The sequence below is a fragment of the Pseudopipra pipra genome, chromosome 15 (genome assembly GCF_036250125.1).
Source record: "Pseudopipra pipra isolate bDixPip1 chromosome 15, bDixPip1.hap1, whole genome shotgun sequence".
NCBI classification, from domain to species: domain Eukaryota; kingdom Metazoa; phylum Chordata; class Aves; order Passeriformes; family Pipridae; genus Pseudopipra; species Pseudopipra pipra.
This window is the reverse complement of record NC_087563.1, coordinates 12,138,644-12,154,552: the sequence shown is the minus strand read 5'-3', so window position 1 is coordinate 12,154,552 and position 15,909 is coordinate 12,138,644. Positions and strand designations below refer to the sequence as shown.

Here is a 15,909-nt window from a genome sequence, read left to right as displayed (position 1 = left end):
AAATATGCAGCTTCAGTGAGCAATTATTTAGGCAGAATGCGTGAAAATTGCCTGGAGGAAGGAAATAAATTCAACCCCAAGCTCCCTGATTCTCACATTCAGAATGAACATGTTGAGTTTGTTGTTTCTCCATATATTTTCAAGAGGTTGTTTGGTTAACTTAAAGCACCTCCATGTCATGAGAGCTTGGGAGGACACACTCAGTGATATTTCCTGGTGTGCTGTTCTGGTTATTGATCTTTTTCTGCATTTGGCAGCAGGTTTGGTTTTGGAGTGAAGCAAAGATGTCCCATGTAGCTCCTGCTTCAGTGATGAGCAGGGAGGTGGTTAATAAGCAAGATACAAATACAAACTTAAAGTAATGGATTTTCTCAAAAAAGCTGCAACAGTTCTTAAGTGTTTCCAGGGATCTCAGCATGGCCACACTTCTCTGTTGTCAGAACCATGTGCGTGACTGTGTGCCCCGATGCCAACACAGATGGCCTGTGCAGGGAAACACTGGGTAGAGATGGACTTTGAAGCTGCCTATAAGAAAATACTGGCTTTCAGGTCTTCTTTCTCTTGTCTTTTGAGAAATGAGACTAGTCATGAAAATGGCCAGAATTAATGCAAAGCCCAATCCCCTGCCATGTGCAGGGTAATATTCCAGGGAGACTGTGGCTTGAACAGAGTTGGCTGGGCTTTTAGAAGGTGATTTGTCCGAAGTTTAGCCTAGGTCAGTAACTGAGGGCTCTGCTCTTTGCAGCCCTTGAGCCACAAACCTGCACAGAATTGCTATTCAGGCAGCTGATGTTTATTAGACTCCACAACAAAATGTATTGCCAGAGGCTTTCCAGCACTGCAGGGCACAGCAGCCCGCAGGAAAAGCACCAGAATTGAAATAAGATCTACGAAGGAAAGTTTTACTTGTCTAAAAACTTTGTGCAACATGAGAGGCTGCCATTTTTCTTGGCCTGTACATGATTGAAGTATTCTAAAAGAAAACAATTGCTCCTGTGGTGGTGTTTGTCTTTTTTCTTTTTTTTTTTTTTTTTTTTAATTGGGCTGTGCATGACACTGATAGAATTTTAAACCAGATATATTTAACAGGCAGAAAAACAGGAATCTTTTACACTGCAGTATCAGTCTAAGCAAAATGGACTCTGAAGCTTTTGATGCCTCTTACTGCTGCACCAATACTCTCAAAGCAAGGCTGGGTATATTCATTACTGTTTCACATTACTGTCTTTTTGTAAAAATTTCCCAGCTGTATTGAGTTTAATGGTGATTTTATGGCATACATAAGCATTAAAAAAAAAACCCACAGATAGAAATAGTTGAGAGGTTCTTGTTTGGGTAGAAAACTGCCCTTTTCTAATGAGATATAAAAGCACAGACCTCCTGTTTAGTGTCTCAGATGCAGGTTGTATCTGCAGAGCTATTAGGACAATCTCAGCAAATGGGTTTATGAAATGTATTATTTTCTTGTATTTTTCACTAAAAGGTTGTGATCCTCCTCTTAGGTCCCCAAGCAGTGGAAGCACACAGCCAAAAATTCGAGGTGAAAACCCTCTCTGGAAAATTGCTGTTTTCTGCAGATGACAACGAAGTGGTGGTTGGAGCAGAGAGATTGAGAGTTTTAGGTAAGAGTTTGTTCATTAAATCAGTTTTAATATGCACATCTTCAAATTTTAGTTTAGTTTTGCCTGACTTTCCTTCATACTTATTGAAAGCTACTTTTGGAGATAAAACCTTGTGCTGTCTTTATTGCTTTGAATCTTCTCCAAGCAGATAATGGCCAGGAGTTTCTATCTGAGGGGTTTCTTAACTTTCACAATATGTTATTTCCCCTCCAGAAAAAAACTCCCCTGGAAGTGGTTTGTCTTGCACAGCAAAGTAGCTTTAAACCAGTGTTGGAAACTGAACAACTTTATCTCTTGTGTCTGGGATGAAGGACAGTGAGGGATGGCTCTAAGGGTGTGTCCATGTCTGCAGTTACTGTGCACAGGGAAACCTCAGGGTTCATGTTTTTGGTTCCATCACTGTCACCAGCTCCTCCTTCATTCTGAAATGAACACCAAGAGGGAAACCTGCAGTGAAAAGGTCAAAATTAATTAGGATCCCACATTAGTTCTCTGAAGAGTTTGGTGGCCTTTCCATTAGCTGTCTTTCCTTAGCCCCCTGCAAGAGCACACTGTGCATCTCTGAGGTGTTGTGGAAGGGATAACATTGGCCTTCTCTCCTGTGCAGAGTAGATGGAGTCAGTAAGAAACAGTTTTTAAGTGTTTTCTTGGAGACCTTTAAATAAGAGAGATTTACATCATTGTTTTACAAAAAAACCCAACCAAACAACAAACAAACAAACAAACAAAAAGCCAAACAAAGAAAGAGAAAACCAAAGCAGAAACTTTTCCTTACAAGGTGCTTTTCAGATTACATACTTACAAAAATATTGCTTTGTAGTTACTTTGTACTTTTGAGAAACCAGGAGTTAATTTTGATAGCTATTTTGAGTTTCTGCCTTGTTTTAGTCTCCAGAATAAACAGCATCAAAAATACTGCTGATCACTGTAGTGCACTTTCATTTTTATCTTCAACTGAGTGTTTCTCGAGGTTTCTTTGGCTTTTGCAAATCTGTCAGAAAAGAAAAGGTAGAATAACAACACTGGTGATGTTACATGGCAAGTATTCCGATGACCTTGAGCTGAAATGCTTTCAGAGTTCATACTTGGCTTTGTTTTTCTCCAGCTTTGCTTCCACAATCTAATTTTATCTCCAAAAGTGTTTGCCATGGCTGTTTACCATGCTGGGAAGTGTTATACCATATGTTCATATTTCTTCCAGTGCTTTTGTCTGCACTGTAGGCCAGTCTGACTTGTAGTACACGGACAAATTCCTTTGATCATTTTTCTGGTGTTTGGGATCTCAGGTGCTGTTGGTGTGTGTCTGCTGGCACCCACCTACACCATGTAAATAATCTCAGCTTGTTCTCATTGTTGCTGAACACGTATTTGTTGTAGAGGGAAGTGCATGTCAGCAATCTGGCATGAAAGTCATCTCACACAGGTCAGAGCAGCAGTTCTCGTGGTTGGCTTTGAATCTTGCTAGTGACAGTAACTTTTTTCTTTGTATGGTCTTCAAAGTTTCTTCTGAAAGTTTGTGCTACAAACTAATGCTGAATCCTTGTCTGAGAAAAGAAGTGGGTAGCTAGAGGATTTTTCAACACTAGCAAGGCATAAAAAAAGGGAGGAATACACAGAATTATGGATTAAAAACAAATGCAAGTAGTACATGTGCTGCCATTGGTGGTACTTCAAAAAATTGCTCAGCATGGACAGTGCAGAATAACAAATGAAAGTGTTTTTTATTTGATTTGTATTTGGGGGAGTTATTTCTGATTTATAAGCATTAAAGGACACAAAAGACAGAGTTGGTTGCCTCTGATTTTCATGTATGATGTAGTTTAGAGTACTTCAGTGATTTTATTTGATGTAGTGAATTCAGTCCAACCTGTCATCGTAGGGGAGACTGGAAGATAATGGGAACTTCTATCTGAGGAGAAGGGCAGCCCTTTGAGCCCTTTGGCCATGGTTTTGCAAGGCTTAGATTTTGAAGGCAAAATCTGCCACTTCTCTGCCCACTACACGGCCCCACAGTGCCTTGGTCAGCAGTGCACTTCTGCAGACACCACGGAGACAAAACCAGTGCCTCACAGGATGGCCCTGTGGGCTCACAAACACAGACATTCTGCACAGGGCAGATAAATGAGCTGCTGCTAATTGAATTTGTATGTACATCATTCAGCAGTTCTCCTTCCCCCTCCTCCCTCCCTCCAGAAACGAAACGTGTTCAGATCGCCTGAAAAATGTTGTGTAAGAAATACTCTTTAGTTAAAAGAGTATTAAAAAATAACTTTGATATATATTAATTACAATTTCATTTAATAGCTTATTGAACGTTATAGCATTTATAAATAAAAGACCATCATAAAGCATTATTCTGACTGTTAATTAGCTCTATTTATTCTCCAGATTAGTTTTTAAATATGCCCTCTAGATGCCACTTGATACTAATTAACAGAGTTACATTATTATCTCTATAGAAAGCCATTTTTAATTAAATCTAAAGCAATTTAAATTAGCACGAGTTTTTACAGAAATTAAACTCTGGTCAGATGCTTAATTTAGCCTTATAAGACAACATCTGATGACATGCCAGTGTCAGTTCTCCCAAGGGCCTTGACATCTTTTTTGGAGATTATTTTTTGAAGTTTGTTTTCAGGGAAACTTGCCAGTATACTCTGGTGTTTAATATTCATGATGAATTTAACCAATATTTTTAAAGACTAAATATTGATGGGAATACACATGCGTTGCAGTGAGCTGAGATAAAAGTACAAAAGATGTGTCCCTGCAGCTTACAGGCTATGGAAGTCCCTGGGTTTTAATGTGGAGGAAGGTTTGTGTGGGAAGTTGGATTGCATGGGCTGGATGGTGTCCCATTACAAATCAACCACGCTTTTTAACCACTATTAAGATTACCCTTTTGCTTTGCAATAAGGATAGGATTAATCACAAACCCACAAAGTCCCTTCTCTGTAATAGAACAATAGAGGGATTGCTCCCACTCTGGGTCCCTAGAAAATGTGCCTCTCACTTAGACATTTAGATTAGCACAGCAGAAGCTTTTCTGCTAATGGAGCCTAATGATAAAAATTTGGCTAAAGTGTTTCCCTGTGGTAAACTCTAACTGAAATAGCTGTATAAATACTCTAAAGAGTGGGGTAGGATGCCTTTCATCTCCCAGAATAAAGACTGCCCGAGCAGTGTGACCCACCTGCCAGGCATGGCAGCCCTCCCCAGCACCATGGCTGATTAAAATGTACCTTTGATCTCACCAACCCTTCCATGCCCTGCCTTCAAATAATTAGCCAGTAGCTCTGTTTCTACCTTGTAGCTTTTTTCCACCTTAGCCTATTCCCTCTGGGCAATGAACCGTGTGGAGCATGCCAATGCTGACCACAAGTTAGACTTTCTGGAATGTTAGATTGGGAACATTTTTTTTCTTCTAGTTTCTCTCCAGCTGCCTGGGAATGCACCTGGAAAGAGGAGTCAGCTGTTGAAATGTTTTTGCAAATTTATGAATAAGTTTGGAGTAATTAAATTCAAGGCACATTTCCAGCATTTTATTTATGAGCTGTATACTAAGGACTTTAGAGGGTTTGGTAGGGGAACACCAATGATAAAAGCAACGTAGCCCAAACTTATAATCAATGAGATTGCTGCATGTAGACATGGCAAGGGGGAGTGGCTTTAAACTGAAAGAGAGTAGATTTAGGTTAGATATTAGGAAGAAATTCTTCCCTGTGAGTGTGATGAGGCCCTGGCACAGGTTGCCCAGAGAAGCTGTGGCTGCCCCATCCCTGGAAGTGTTCAAGGCCAGGCCGAATGGGGCTCTGAGCAACCTGATCTGGTGGAAGATGTCCCTGCCCATGGAGGGGGGGTGGAACAAGATGATCTTTAAGGTCCCTTCCAACCCAAATCTTCCTATGATTCTGTGACTGTCCTATAAAGAGCTCTTTTAAATGGGAGGGTTGTGGCTGGAGTTTTCTGTTGTTGGAGGCAGAGGGGGTAACCTGCTCTGCACTTGCAGAAAGTGCTGGAGCTCCTTACCCATGGAAGGGTTAAAAAAGCATTTGCAGTGTCCTTCACTTTGGACAAGAGGAGAACATTTTTTTTGTGAATGTGCTGAACTAATACTACTGTCTCTAACTCTGAACTAATACTACTGCCCAGCTGTCTCTAAAGTTTCACATATACAAACATTTTCAGCGAGCCTTGTGTTAGCTTGATCTGGGAGAAGCCCTGTGGCTGCAGTGCCAGCCTGGTTAAAAGGCTGTGCTCACATTTCCTCCATATTACACTTTTAGTGGCTTCTTGGCATGTCCTTTCCAGCTTATGCTTGCTGCAACAGTTACAGAAGAGTAACTTTAATGACAGCAAGAGTGGTTATATTTCATTAAAATAATCCACCAAGGCTGTTTGACTGGTATCAATCATTTCAGAGGGTAGTGTAAGCTAGAAATTTAACAGTTGCCAGGAATTACCACCCGTTTTTACAGCACGCACCCTTCTTCAGAAGCCATTATTTATGAGTCAGGACATGCACTGTTGCCCTTTACAGCAACCATTACAATTTCAAAATGGCATTTTGCTGATGTGTTTGTGGCAGAGGGAACAACTTTGGTAGCCAGGTGTTGAAATGAGGCCTGACCCAGAGAGGAAACTGAGCTTTCTGGTCTCACCAGTGAGTCTGCAGCAACTTTACGCCTGAGGATAAATGCCAAGCTTGAATCTTTGTAGTGTGGGTTTTGTGTTCTTTCCTGAAAAACATGTCCTTACTACAGGTCTGTGAGTAGCTTTTTTGAAGGACAAATGATGCTACAATACCTATTGCTTAGGAATGTGAGACATTTTCCTACTGTGATCCTTTTCCTTTACAAAGGCAGCAGAGGGGAAGGTGCCTCTAGCCCAAAGCTGGCTTGGTGCTGCTGAAGTGTGGATGGGGTACCTCACTGGGATACCTTACTCTGCTTCTGGAAGCAAACGCTGTTCCATGAGCCGGGGGCCACAGGCTTTTCCCGGTTCACCCAGTTGCAAATGAGCTCCTGCTTGCTTAGTCTGCTTCAAAGGTATCAGTTGCTTCAGAGCTCCCTTCTGTGCTCTCAACCAGAGAAAAGAGCGTGCCACAGCCGGCTGCTCGCCAGGCTTGGACAGGCATTTGACCTTTAGCTGAAGATGTATGAACTTCTCTAGGAAGCAGCTACGAATATTCAGCGCGCAGTGCCCGTAGGTAATTAGGCAGTAACAGCAACGCAGTCCCGGAGCAATTGCCAAGCTGTCCTGTAGTCATTGGTCCTGTGCAAAAGGGACAGGGAACAAAATGAGAAAAGTAGGGAAATGTGCTGACAAATGAAGATAGCAGGTTTTAGCACTGTCACTAACAAGACTGGAAACAGCCTCCACTGTCTGTAGCGTTCAGTCGTGGCAGCAGAGTTCTGTCACATTTCTTTGCACTCCTTGCAGAGCTGTGATGATGGCAAAAAATTATGTTTAGCAAAACTAAGGAATTGGGGGAGGGGGGGCAAAAACATATGTTTCCCATCAGTGGTTAAAGCCGCAAGAAAATTCTTTTTTTGCTCTCAGTTAGTAATCGTGCTATTGCTGCATCCACATAGAAGTCAAGTGCCACAAAGTGATTTAACCTGTAATCAGCAGTGACAACTAAAAAGCTATATAGAAAAAAAAAATCTGATTTGGTCGTATTGGGTGGGTTTGGGGTTTTTTTTCCCAGAGGTTGAGATGGGTTTTTTGGATGTTTTCTTCCAAATAAAGTTTTCCTCATATTCTGCAAGGGAAGAAATTAAAATTACCAGTTATTGAATTAATATTTCTGATGGCTCTGCTACCTTGAGGAAAATAGCCGTAGACACTGTTGTCCATTCCTTTCAGTGGCAAGTCCAACAAAGCTCTTCTTTTTCAAAATCCAGTCACCCAGATTGCAAACTTGTCTTTCTTGGTGAGAACAATTTGTGTCAGGAGGGAGATGTACTGAGGAGTTTTCCTGGTGTTTGCTTTTACTTCAAAGTACATTCCAGGCAAAAAGGACAGCATTTATGTAAAGTGTATAGGCTTTGAGTCCAGGCTGAAATGTGTGTTCATATTGCGTTACCTTAATCCTGTTTAAGGAAAAAGAAGAATCATCCACCATCAGATTAATATTGATTAAATGTCACAAGGATTATGAAAGAAACATACTGTACACTTACCAAACACTGAAATCAAGTTTAAAAGTGTGGCAGATTTATATTTTATTTCCTAAGTGTCTTCCCCAGCTGATCTGTTTGAAGCTCACATAATATTCTCCTTGATAAATTTCCACTGTGTATTCCTACTTCAGGTGCTCTCCTGAGTTTCTTTGCAACTTTGTACAAGAATGCCAAGAACAGCTTCAAAGGAATTCAGTGATGACATTGCTATTGTTGAGCTGCAGAAAAAGTGTTGAAGGACCCCAAAAACTAGTCAAGAAGGAAATATCTAGAGGTCAGCATAAGTTGTAGAACCTTTCTTCATATATCTTTTCTCAGTTTGGATGTGAGCCTACCTGTTCTTTTCTGTTATTCTCTTTATATTTCTCAGACATTCAACCTCTGAGGCAAGGCTGCTGAAGATGGTATCTCTACAGGCACATACATCACTAATAACCCACATGCTCACCTTAGAGCTTGCATCTCATCTTATTGTTTGCAACTTTTCTAGCCTAAAACCAGGCTCCATTGATTTCTTGGGACTATGAGTCAGAGAACTGTTTCTCCTCCACCCAGCAGAGCTGGTGGGACTGGAGTCACCAGGATTTCCCATCTGTCCTAACTCAGCCACAGCCCAGTTGAGCCGATGGGCTGAGTCACTCCCCATGTGCACACAGTGCCAAGACCAACATCCAAAAGATTTAAAATAATTTATATTGCATTTTTATTACAAACACTTTGTTGATGGTTTCATTATTGCCATTATTATTCATGATTTCTTGATTGCCCGTAAAAGAACAACTCCCCGACACTTAGACAACAAAGGCAAACAGACAGACCTTTGCAATGAACTATTTTTATAGAATCTTAGAAAGAAACATGAATGAAGGTTTATGGCTTTTATTCAGTGCACTGGCTTAACCTAACCAGGCTATTACTGTTGGGCCCTGAGATGGAGCTCTTATTGATTTCGGATTTGATGGGTTTCAAGGGGAGAAACAGCAATTACTATGTTCACCCATTTAAAAACATAAATTAAGGATGAATAAGGCTTTTAAAGTGAGGAATTAAAAGAGGCAGCCACAAATAATTTCTACCTGTATTGAATTGGATTGGATTTACTTCCTGGGCATCTGTTTGCACACAGCCTTCTGAGTGTGTTACATATTATCCTGATGAGACCTACAGAGGAGAGAACCTCATGAGATGGGTGTTTTCATGAACAAATTTCTGAATGTGTCCTGATCAATAATAGTGGGAATAGAGGTAGTTTATGGAGATCACCAGCGCACTATTCAATGCCTCTTGACTTGAGCTGGAAAAAAAATCACAGCAAATCCTTCTCCTCCCCCCTCATTTGCACAGTACTACATAAGATACACCTACTTTATCTCCAAGTTTGTCACAGGGCTCTGAGTCTTCAATCCATTAGAAAGCAATGATATACAACACTAAAGGTGTAGTGTGGGTCTGGAATTATTACTAAAATAATACACAGAGTTGGAAAGAAATGTGTTGTCTGGAAAGAAAAAGGAAAGTGGGGAATAGCCAACCAGGTGCATCCGCACCTGAGCGGAAACCTGATTTCTCTTCACATTCTGTTCACCCCCAAGTGCTGTTCAGCTGATTGCCACCTACCCTTGACAGCAGGAGCATCAATCATTAGTCTAAAAATACTTCTCATCACATTGCATTTGAGCTCTTCTTCTCCCTCTTCCAGCTGATGGCAGGGGAAGCTTAAAGCAAGTTTCGTGCAGAGGGAGTGGTGTGTAAACAGTGTCCTGCCACGATGTCTGGAGCTCAGTTCTGGCCAGAGGGAGCAGGGATGGCCCTTGCCTTTGCACCAGGGAAGGTGCCAGGACAGTGCTGTGCAGCACACAGGGAAAGCAAGAGGCATTTTGAAAAGCTGAAATATTGATGCCCACATTCCTCTGGTTGGATCTGCTACTGGTTAAGATGCACATTCCGGCTGAGATTTATTCCCTTCTTGTGGCATTTGTAGCTCCTCCATTCCCTATGGATTTGCTGGCATCTAGCCAGCATTGAGTTCACACTATCACCTTTACCTTGGTGGAGTGTAAGCAATTTCTCAGTCTTTTCTCATAAAGCTCATGAGAGTGATCAACCAGCTCTACATTTTGACAAGAATGGCTGGTGCTTCCAAAGGCACTCTGACAGGAGGCTGGCAGACCAATATGCACATACAGAACATAATGCTTGTGCTTTGTTTCAATGCAAAACTGGGATAAAAAAACCACATTGTTTTATGCCACATCTTGGGTTCATGTTATAGAACAAGATGATTGCCGAAAGCCCAGCCCACTGGCTCTTTTTGTTGGCTATTCCACGTTGGGAACAGCGAGAACAGACTGCTGTGTCAGGCAGAAGCTCTGCAGAAGAAAGGATGGTGTCTTCCTGTGCAAGAACTGGAGCTGTTCATTAGATGCAACAGACCAGTGGCACTGGAGGCTCCTGTGATGGGAACAGAATGGGAAGAGGGAAGATCGAGAAGCTGGATGTTGCTCCAGCAGATCACTTGCATTGATTCCAACCACAACCAGGCTTGTGTCCTGGATGTGGCAGAAGAGCTCTAGGAAACGACTAGAGCCAGAGAAAATACAAACAGACCTGTTCTCACAGCGTTTCTTCTGAATCTCAAATGACAGAAGAGAAAGAAACAAAAAAGAAATCTCCAAACCCTGAAATTGAACTGTAAATGTTCTCTTGCCGTGGGACTCATGATTTCTGTTCTTGAATGAAGTGAACACATGCAGGGGTCTCTGCCATTTGTGCCCCCACACCTTATGCCCTAGAAAGGGGAAAAAAAGCCCAAAAGCCAAACATTCATTGCGTGAATCTTTATGGTGATTCAAAATACTTTAGGTAGATCCTGTCATATGCTTTGTAAGTTCCTGACTGATTGTGTGGAATTAAGTTATTGGGCAGAGAACCAGCTAATGGAAACACATTGATGAAATGATTTTTGAGGGACATTAAATGGAACTTAAAATAAAGCTGAAATGGCTTTATGGATTTTTCAGTCAAACTGTTTATGAACATTTATCGATGGTAAATTACACAGTGTCAGAAGAGGGAATCAGTAGGTATGGCTTTAACAGAAGTCCCTCTGATATAACACTGTAAGAAAGAATAATTCATTGCCTAGGGATGTCCAGTACAGTATGTTTAAATACTAATGATAGTATTGTTTTCTTCTGTCTTCGGCTGTTTGCAGATAAGTTACCCTTAGCAACAGCAGAGAGTCTCATATGATGAGAAAATATTTTCAGTATTTGCAAAGAAATAGAAATTTTCTGTTAGGCATTTTTCATGGTAGGTAGAAAATAGTTTAATAACAGATAATTTAGGAAGCAGAAGCTGTGTTGTACAATAATAAATGCAATTTACATTTGCTTTATACTCAGTAAAAGTGAAAGGAGGAGGTAGTACTTTGATTGAAAAGGGAGATTGTAGCAGCCGATTCTTGAACTGTTGGAGCTGTGCTTTAATACTGCTTGCCAAAACCTCGGGTAGAGGACAGTGAAAACAAAACTAGAGGAGTGCAAGACTAGAAGGCAATTGCTGGTCCTGCAAATATTGTCCCTTAGTTTTGAGACACCACGTCTTACAGTCAGGAATTTGTCAAATCTGTTAGCTTGTCTGTCCCATCTAACTGAAAAGCTGCTCCCATTTTGCTCCTCTTTTGGCTATAAAACACTTTTCTTCCAAAATATATTTGGGACCAGTTTATTGCCACTTGCTCTCATATCAACATTGGCCTAGAGCCAGTAGCTCTTTTTCCTTCATGTTATTTATCCTCCTAATGTATTAATACACAGCATGAGTATCCTTCCCTAGCCATCATGCTGCTAAGCTACAAAGAAAAGTCCTTCCAGGCTTCTTTTGTAGGATAGACTTTTCCTGTTAGTGCAGTCATAACAGTATTTCCTCCCTGTACACTCTCCTCCCTGGGAATGAGCTGGAAGGCCACAAGGACCCCCAGTTCAAGGATTCACTGATGATTCTTAAAATAATGTGCTTTTCTTTTCCTGTTCGCATTAGACTTTCCTCATACCTTTCAATTTAATGTCATGTTTGCCATCCCTTTGGCTCTGACCCACTGCCATGAATCATGACTAGCATTCAGCTTTTATCCAGGGATATTCCCATCCTGGAAGCATGTAGAAGAAATTTTTACTACTTCTAAGCACATAACCTTGGACTTCGTATTTTCAGTCATTTGTTTCTCCATGACATTCCAGTTCTCCTCAGCAGAGACAGAATAGCCCAATTCAGTGTCAACAGCACATTTCCCTCAAATTTTCCTTCTTTTTTTGCCAAAACCTTTAGTAACAGTTGGACTCAATGATCTTAAATGTCTTTTCCAACATAAATGACTCTATGATTCTACAACCACTAAACGAGGTCACTTCCTCCAGCCTTCACTTTCAACTCCATCCAGCACTGATGTTATCCCAGCCTGGCTGGGGACTTCCGCAGTGGCCAAAAGCCAGACTTTGACACAAATGTCCAGTGGAATTGAATTAGTCCAAGGCAGTTGTTTCCCTCGGGAGCTGCCAATCCCCCAGGCAGAGACCAAGACTCTCCAGCACAGAAGAGAGGGGGGGCTGATGGGAGGGGACACATTTGAAGTCTATAATATAAATTTCCAGTAGCACAAAAAGAAGAGGATGGTTCTTTACCGAAATCATCAGGCAGCAGGTTGAAACCAAAGGAAGAACTTCTCCAGAATATTTAATTCATCTATCAGCCCCCTGCTACGGAAATGGGGATGCTTAAAATGAGAATTAGGGGAAGTGAGGAGAGTTTATCAGTGTCTCTGCAGTGGATGGATGACACGGCCAATTCAAGGAGTCCCTCAGCTGCTGACAGCCAGAGTCAGGGGAGGGATGTCTCAGTCCTAGTCCCTCAGCATCCCCTCATGGCTGATGTCCTACTCCTTGACAGGGACAGGTGGCCCTTTGGGAGAGTCTGTGTTCTTAAAGGAGAATAATAAGAAATTATATTGTCAGGGCAGGAAGCCTTATCAAGGCAGGTTCACTTCTGATTCTGATCAAAGCAGAGAAACAGAAGGGTTTGGAAATCTCATTCCTTTTCCCAGCGCATAAGGGACTGTTTCATGGATCTAGGAATAAAGGAGGCAAGGAAAGGGGGTTTAAGAACTGTGTAGGGAAAGGAAAACAAGGAAATGGGGGAAAGGAATAGCTAGCTCTTTTTTTTCAGCCTTGCTGAAATGACTGCATTGAAGTTTCACTAACCTTGTTTCCAGTGTTGCTTCCTGCATTTAAACTAAAATGAAAGCCTGGAAAACCCCAAGTTTAGAAACAAGCTAAAGGTTCTCCTTATTTGGCAGGCATTTCTGGTTATATGCAGTTCGTTATTTTGGGCTTTGCATGACTTAACTAGCTGACTTAAGGTGTGTAAAAATGAATTAAAATTTCCATGATAAAGTCACCATATGGGTGGAAAGGGCACAAGAATATCTATGTGCGTCTCTCCAGCTACACCTCCTCATCTTTCTTCCCCCAAAAATCACTGGTTTATTATGCAGAAATGTGCAGGTTCTATCTTTTGCTACGTTTCAGTGCAAAGCCAAGAGCCAAGGCGATCGAGTGGATAAGCAGAGACTTAAATCATTTGGAAACTGTTGAGAGAGGACAGATCTGATAGTAATAACCTTCATGGCTGGCAAGTTACAGCTGTTTGTGACAACTTGTAACGATGAAGGTTTATAGTAAAGTTAAGAACTAAATATCTCTATTGTGCCACAGGATCAACTTCAAACTCCAAGTATAAAGATTCCAGCTTTTATCATCTTTGAGTTTACTTTGTTTCTCTCTAGCTTGACAAGAGTTGGAGTTCTTTAATAAATGTTAGAGTGCTTGTTTTCATTCTGGTTTTTTTTCTTTAACCCAGTGGGACAGCTTATTTAATTTATTTCAGTGCAAAGAAAGTGTAGTCTTATTGAAGCCATAGGTGTTTCTCACTTATAGCAGAAGTTACAGCAGGATGTTTTCTTAACATGTTTTGCATAGTCTCAGAACATTTGTTATTCTGTAGTGGTGACTTCCAGACTGCTCATAGGTAACCATTATAATAGCACATGTTACAAGATATCTCAAATTGTATTTGTAGAAGTTCTCATCAGGATCTGTAGTTTGCATAAATAGCTTTATCAAGAAAAAAAAGAATTAAAGAAATAAAGAAATGCCACTGGTTCTGTCTGCATGCAACACTGAGATCGCTGTGATGACTGTAGATAATGAGTGACTAATTGTTCACAATGAATCTGAAGACAAGACCACAGGTTTTAATTTAAGAAGACAGGTCATACTTGTTCACTGGGCTGACAGCTATATATTGGAGAACATGAACATTAATTTCTAGTGCACTCTGTGTGTAAAGCAGTTAGTACCATTCTTAGCTGTGTTTTAGCTGGAAGTTTCAGTGGGAGCGGGAACGTGATGTTCAGCAGCACAGAGTGCTGGTGACAGCACTTGGGGACTCCTGTGTTCCAACAGAGTATTTTAAAAGTGGAACAGCTTCAGAAAAGAGCAATGAGAATTCCAGAGAATTTGCTTCACAGTAATTGATTCAGAAAGCCCAAACTTTTCAGAGAACCAGAGCAGGTTGTATCTGGCTACAGAGGGTGGAGATTCTGCTCATGTGCGGTCGATTGGCTGGCGCACACGAGAAGATTTAGTGGTTGAAAGATGAAGTGAGACCAATTCAGATTAGATGCACATTTTAAATGAGAACAGTTAGTGGAAAGGCTTAGGAGAGGATGGCAGGGGCTGCCTTTGTCTTGAGACAATGATATGAGGAGAGAACATCTTTCTAGAGAAGACAGCATGGCTTGATCACAAAATACGGACACAGTTTAGGGATGACTGGGTGAAATGGCCCAACTGGGCTGTGCAGAGGATTGCAGTGGCCTGAAACTTAGGCAAACTGTTCACAGTACCCAGCAGTTTACAGCTCGTGATCTAAAGCCAGTCAGCAAATGGGGGGAGTGCTTCTTCCCCGCCATCTCTGAGAGAAGAGGGAAATGAGCAGAAGTTAGATGACTTCTGGGTCACACATTAAACTGGTGGCCAGGCTGGGACTTGTGCTGCGCTGCGTCAGGTGGACACATTCCTCCTTTTGCCCAGGCAGGATCACAGCCTGACCAGAGAGGCATCTGCAGTAATAGAGCCAAAAATTTTCTCCTTTAAGTATCTCTAAGAACCCAGCAAAAGAAATAATGTTGTGACATGCATCCAGGTTCATTAATGAGGGATGTAGCTGGATTAGATGCCTGATTAACAAGGAGTATCTTTTCCAAGCTCCTTGCATCACTTGGATCAGCAAACTTTTCCCACAGTTGGGGTGCAAGCAGCTGCTTCTCCAGCCAGAAGTGCAGCTTACAGGCAAATCCCAGTTGTAATCAAGACAACCAGTTGCAGATGATCAAGGTCTGGATTTTCTGGGGACAGAAGGGATGTGCAAGAGAGAAATGGGGTCAGGTAATGGGTTAAATTGCACCTAGGTATGATTTGACAATCACTCCCCTGATAACAGCTTATAATGTTTACAATTTGTCTTCTGTTTTGTTTTGTGATTTCAGGAGCAGAAGGCACAGTGTTCCCTAAATCTATAGAAACTCCCAATGTCAGGGCAGACCCCTTCAAGGAACTAAGGTAAACTTTGGAATATGGTTTAATGGTAACTCAGTGGAGCCTTGTTGGAGTTGTGCATTTTGCTGGGCATCATTTCTGCTTTTGCATAAGCGCTCGGGGATTGGCTTTGAAAGGCATCATAAAGAGGATGCCATGGAAGGGAAGGGACCTGCCATATTTACATGTGATATGACCGAGCTAAAGGCAATCACAGGTCATGAGAGCATCGTTTCTTTTCTGTAACGTGCTCTGTGTACCCTGGGCTCAGCATTTGGAAAAAAACCAGATCTTTTCCTGGTTTTGCAGGGAGATGCTGGAATCTGTGCTGGATCACAGGGAGTAGCAGCAGGCAAAAGGATAATGTTCCCCAGTATTATCCGCCTTGCAGAATTGCAAACCCTCCCTGACCTACACGGGGTATAGCTGTGCATGTATGAAGCTGCT

At 41.6% G+C, this 15,909-nt stretch overlaps 1 protein-coding gene across 11 annotated transcripts in view; it reads left to right on the top strand.

Annotated features, from left to right (window-relative positions):
• Positions 1 to 15,909, top strand: part of SGCD (sarcoglycan delta) — a 347,493-nt gene that overhangs the window by 278,809 nt on the left and 52,775 nt on the right. For all 11 annotated transcript variants that reach the window (XM_064671961.1, XM_064671955.1, XM_064671959.1 and 8 more), the window contains 2 exons: positions 1,503 to 1,622; positions 15,414 to 15,486. In XM_064671961.1, the coding sequence (XP_064528031.1) occupies positions 1,503 to 1,622; positions 15,414 to 15,486 (193 nt within the window). The remainder of the gene's footprint in view (positions 1 to 1,502; positions 1,623 to 15,413; positions 15,487 to 15,909) is intronic.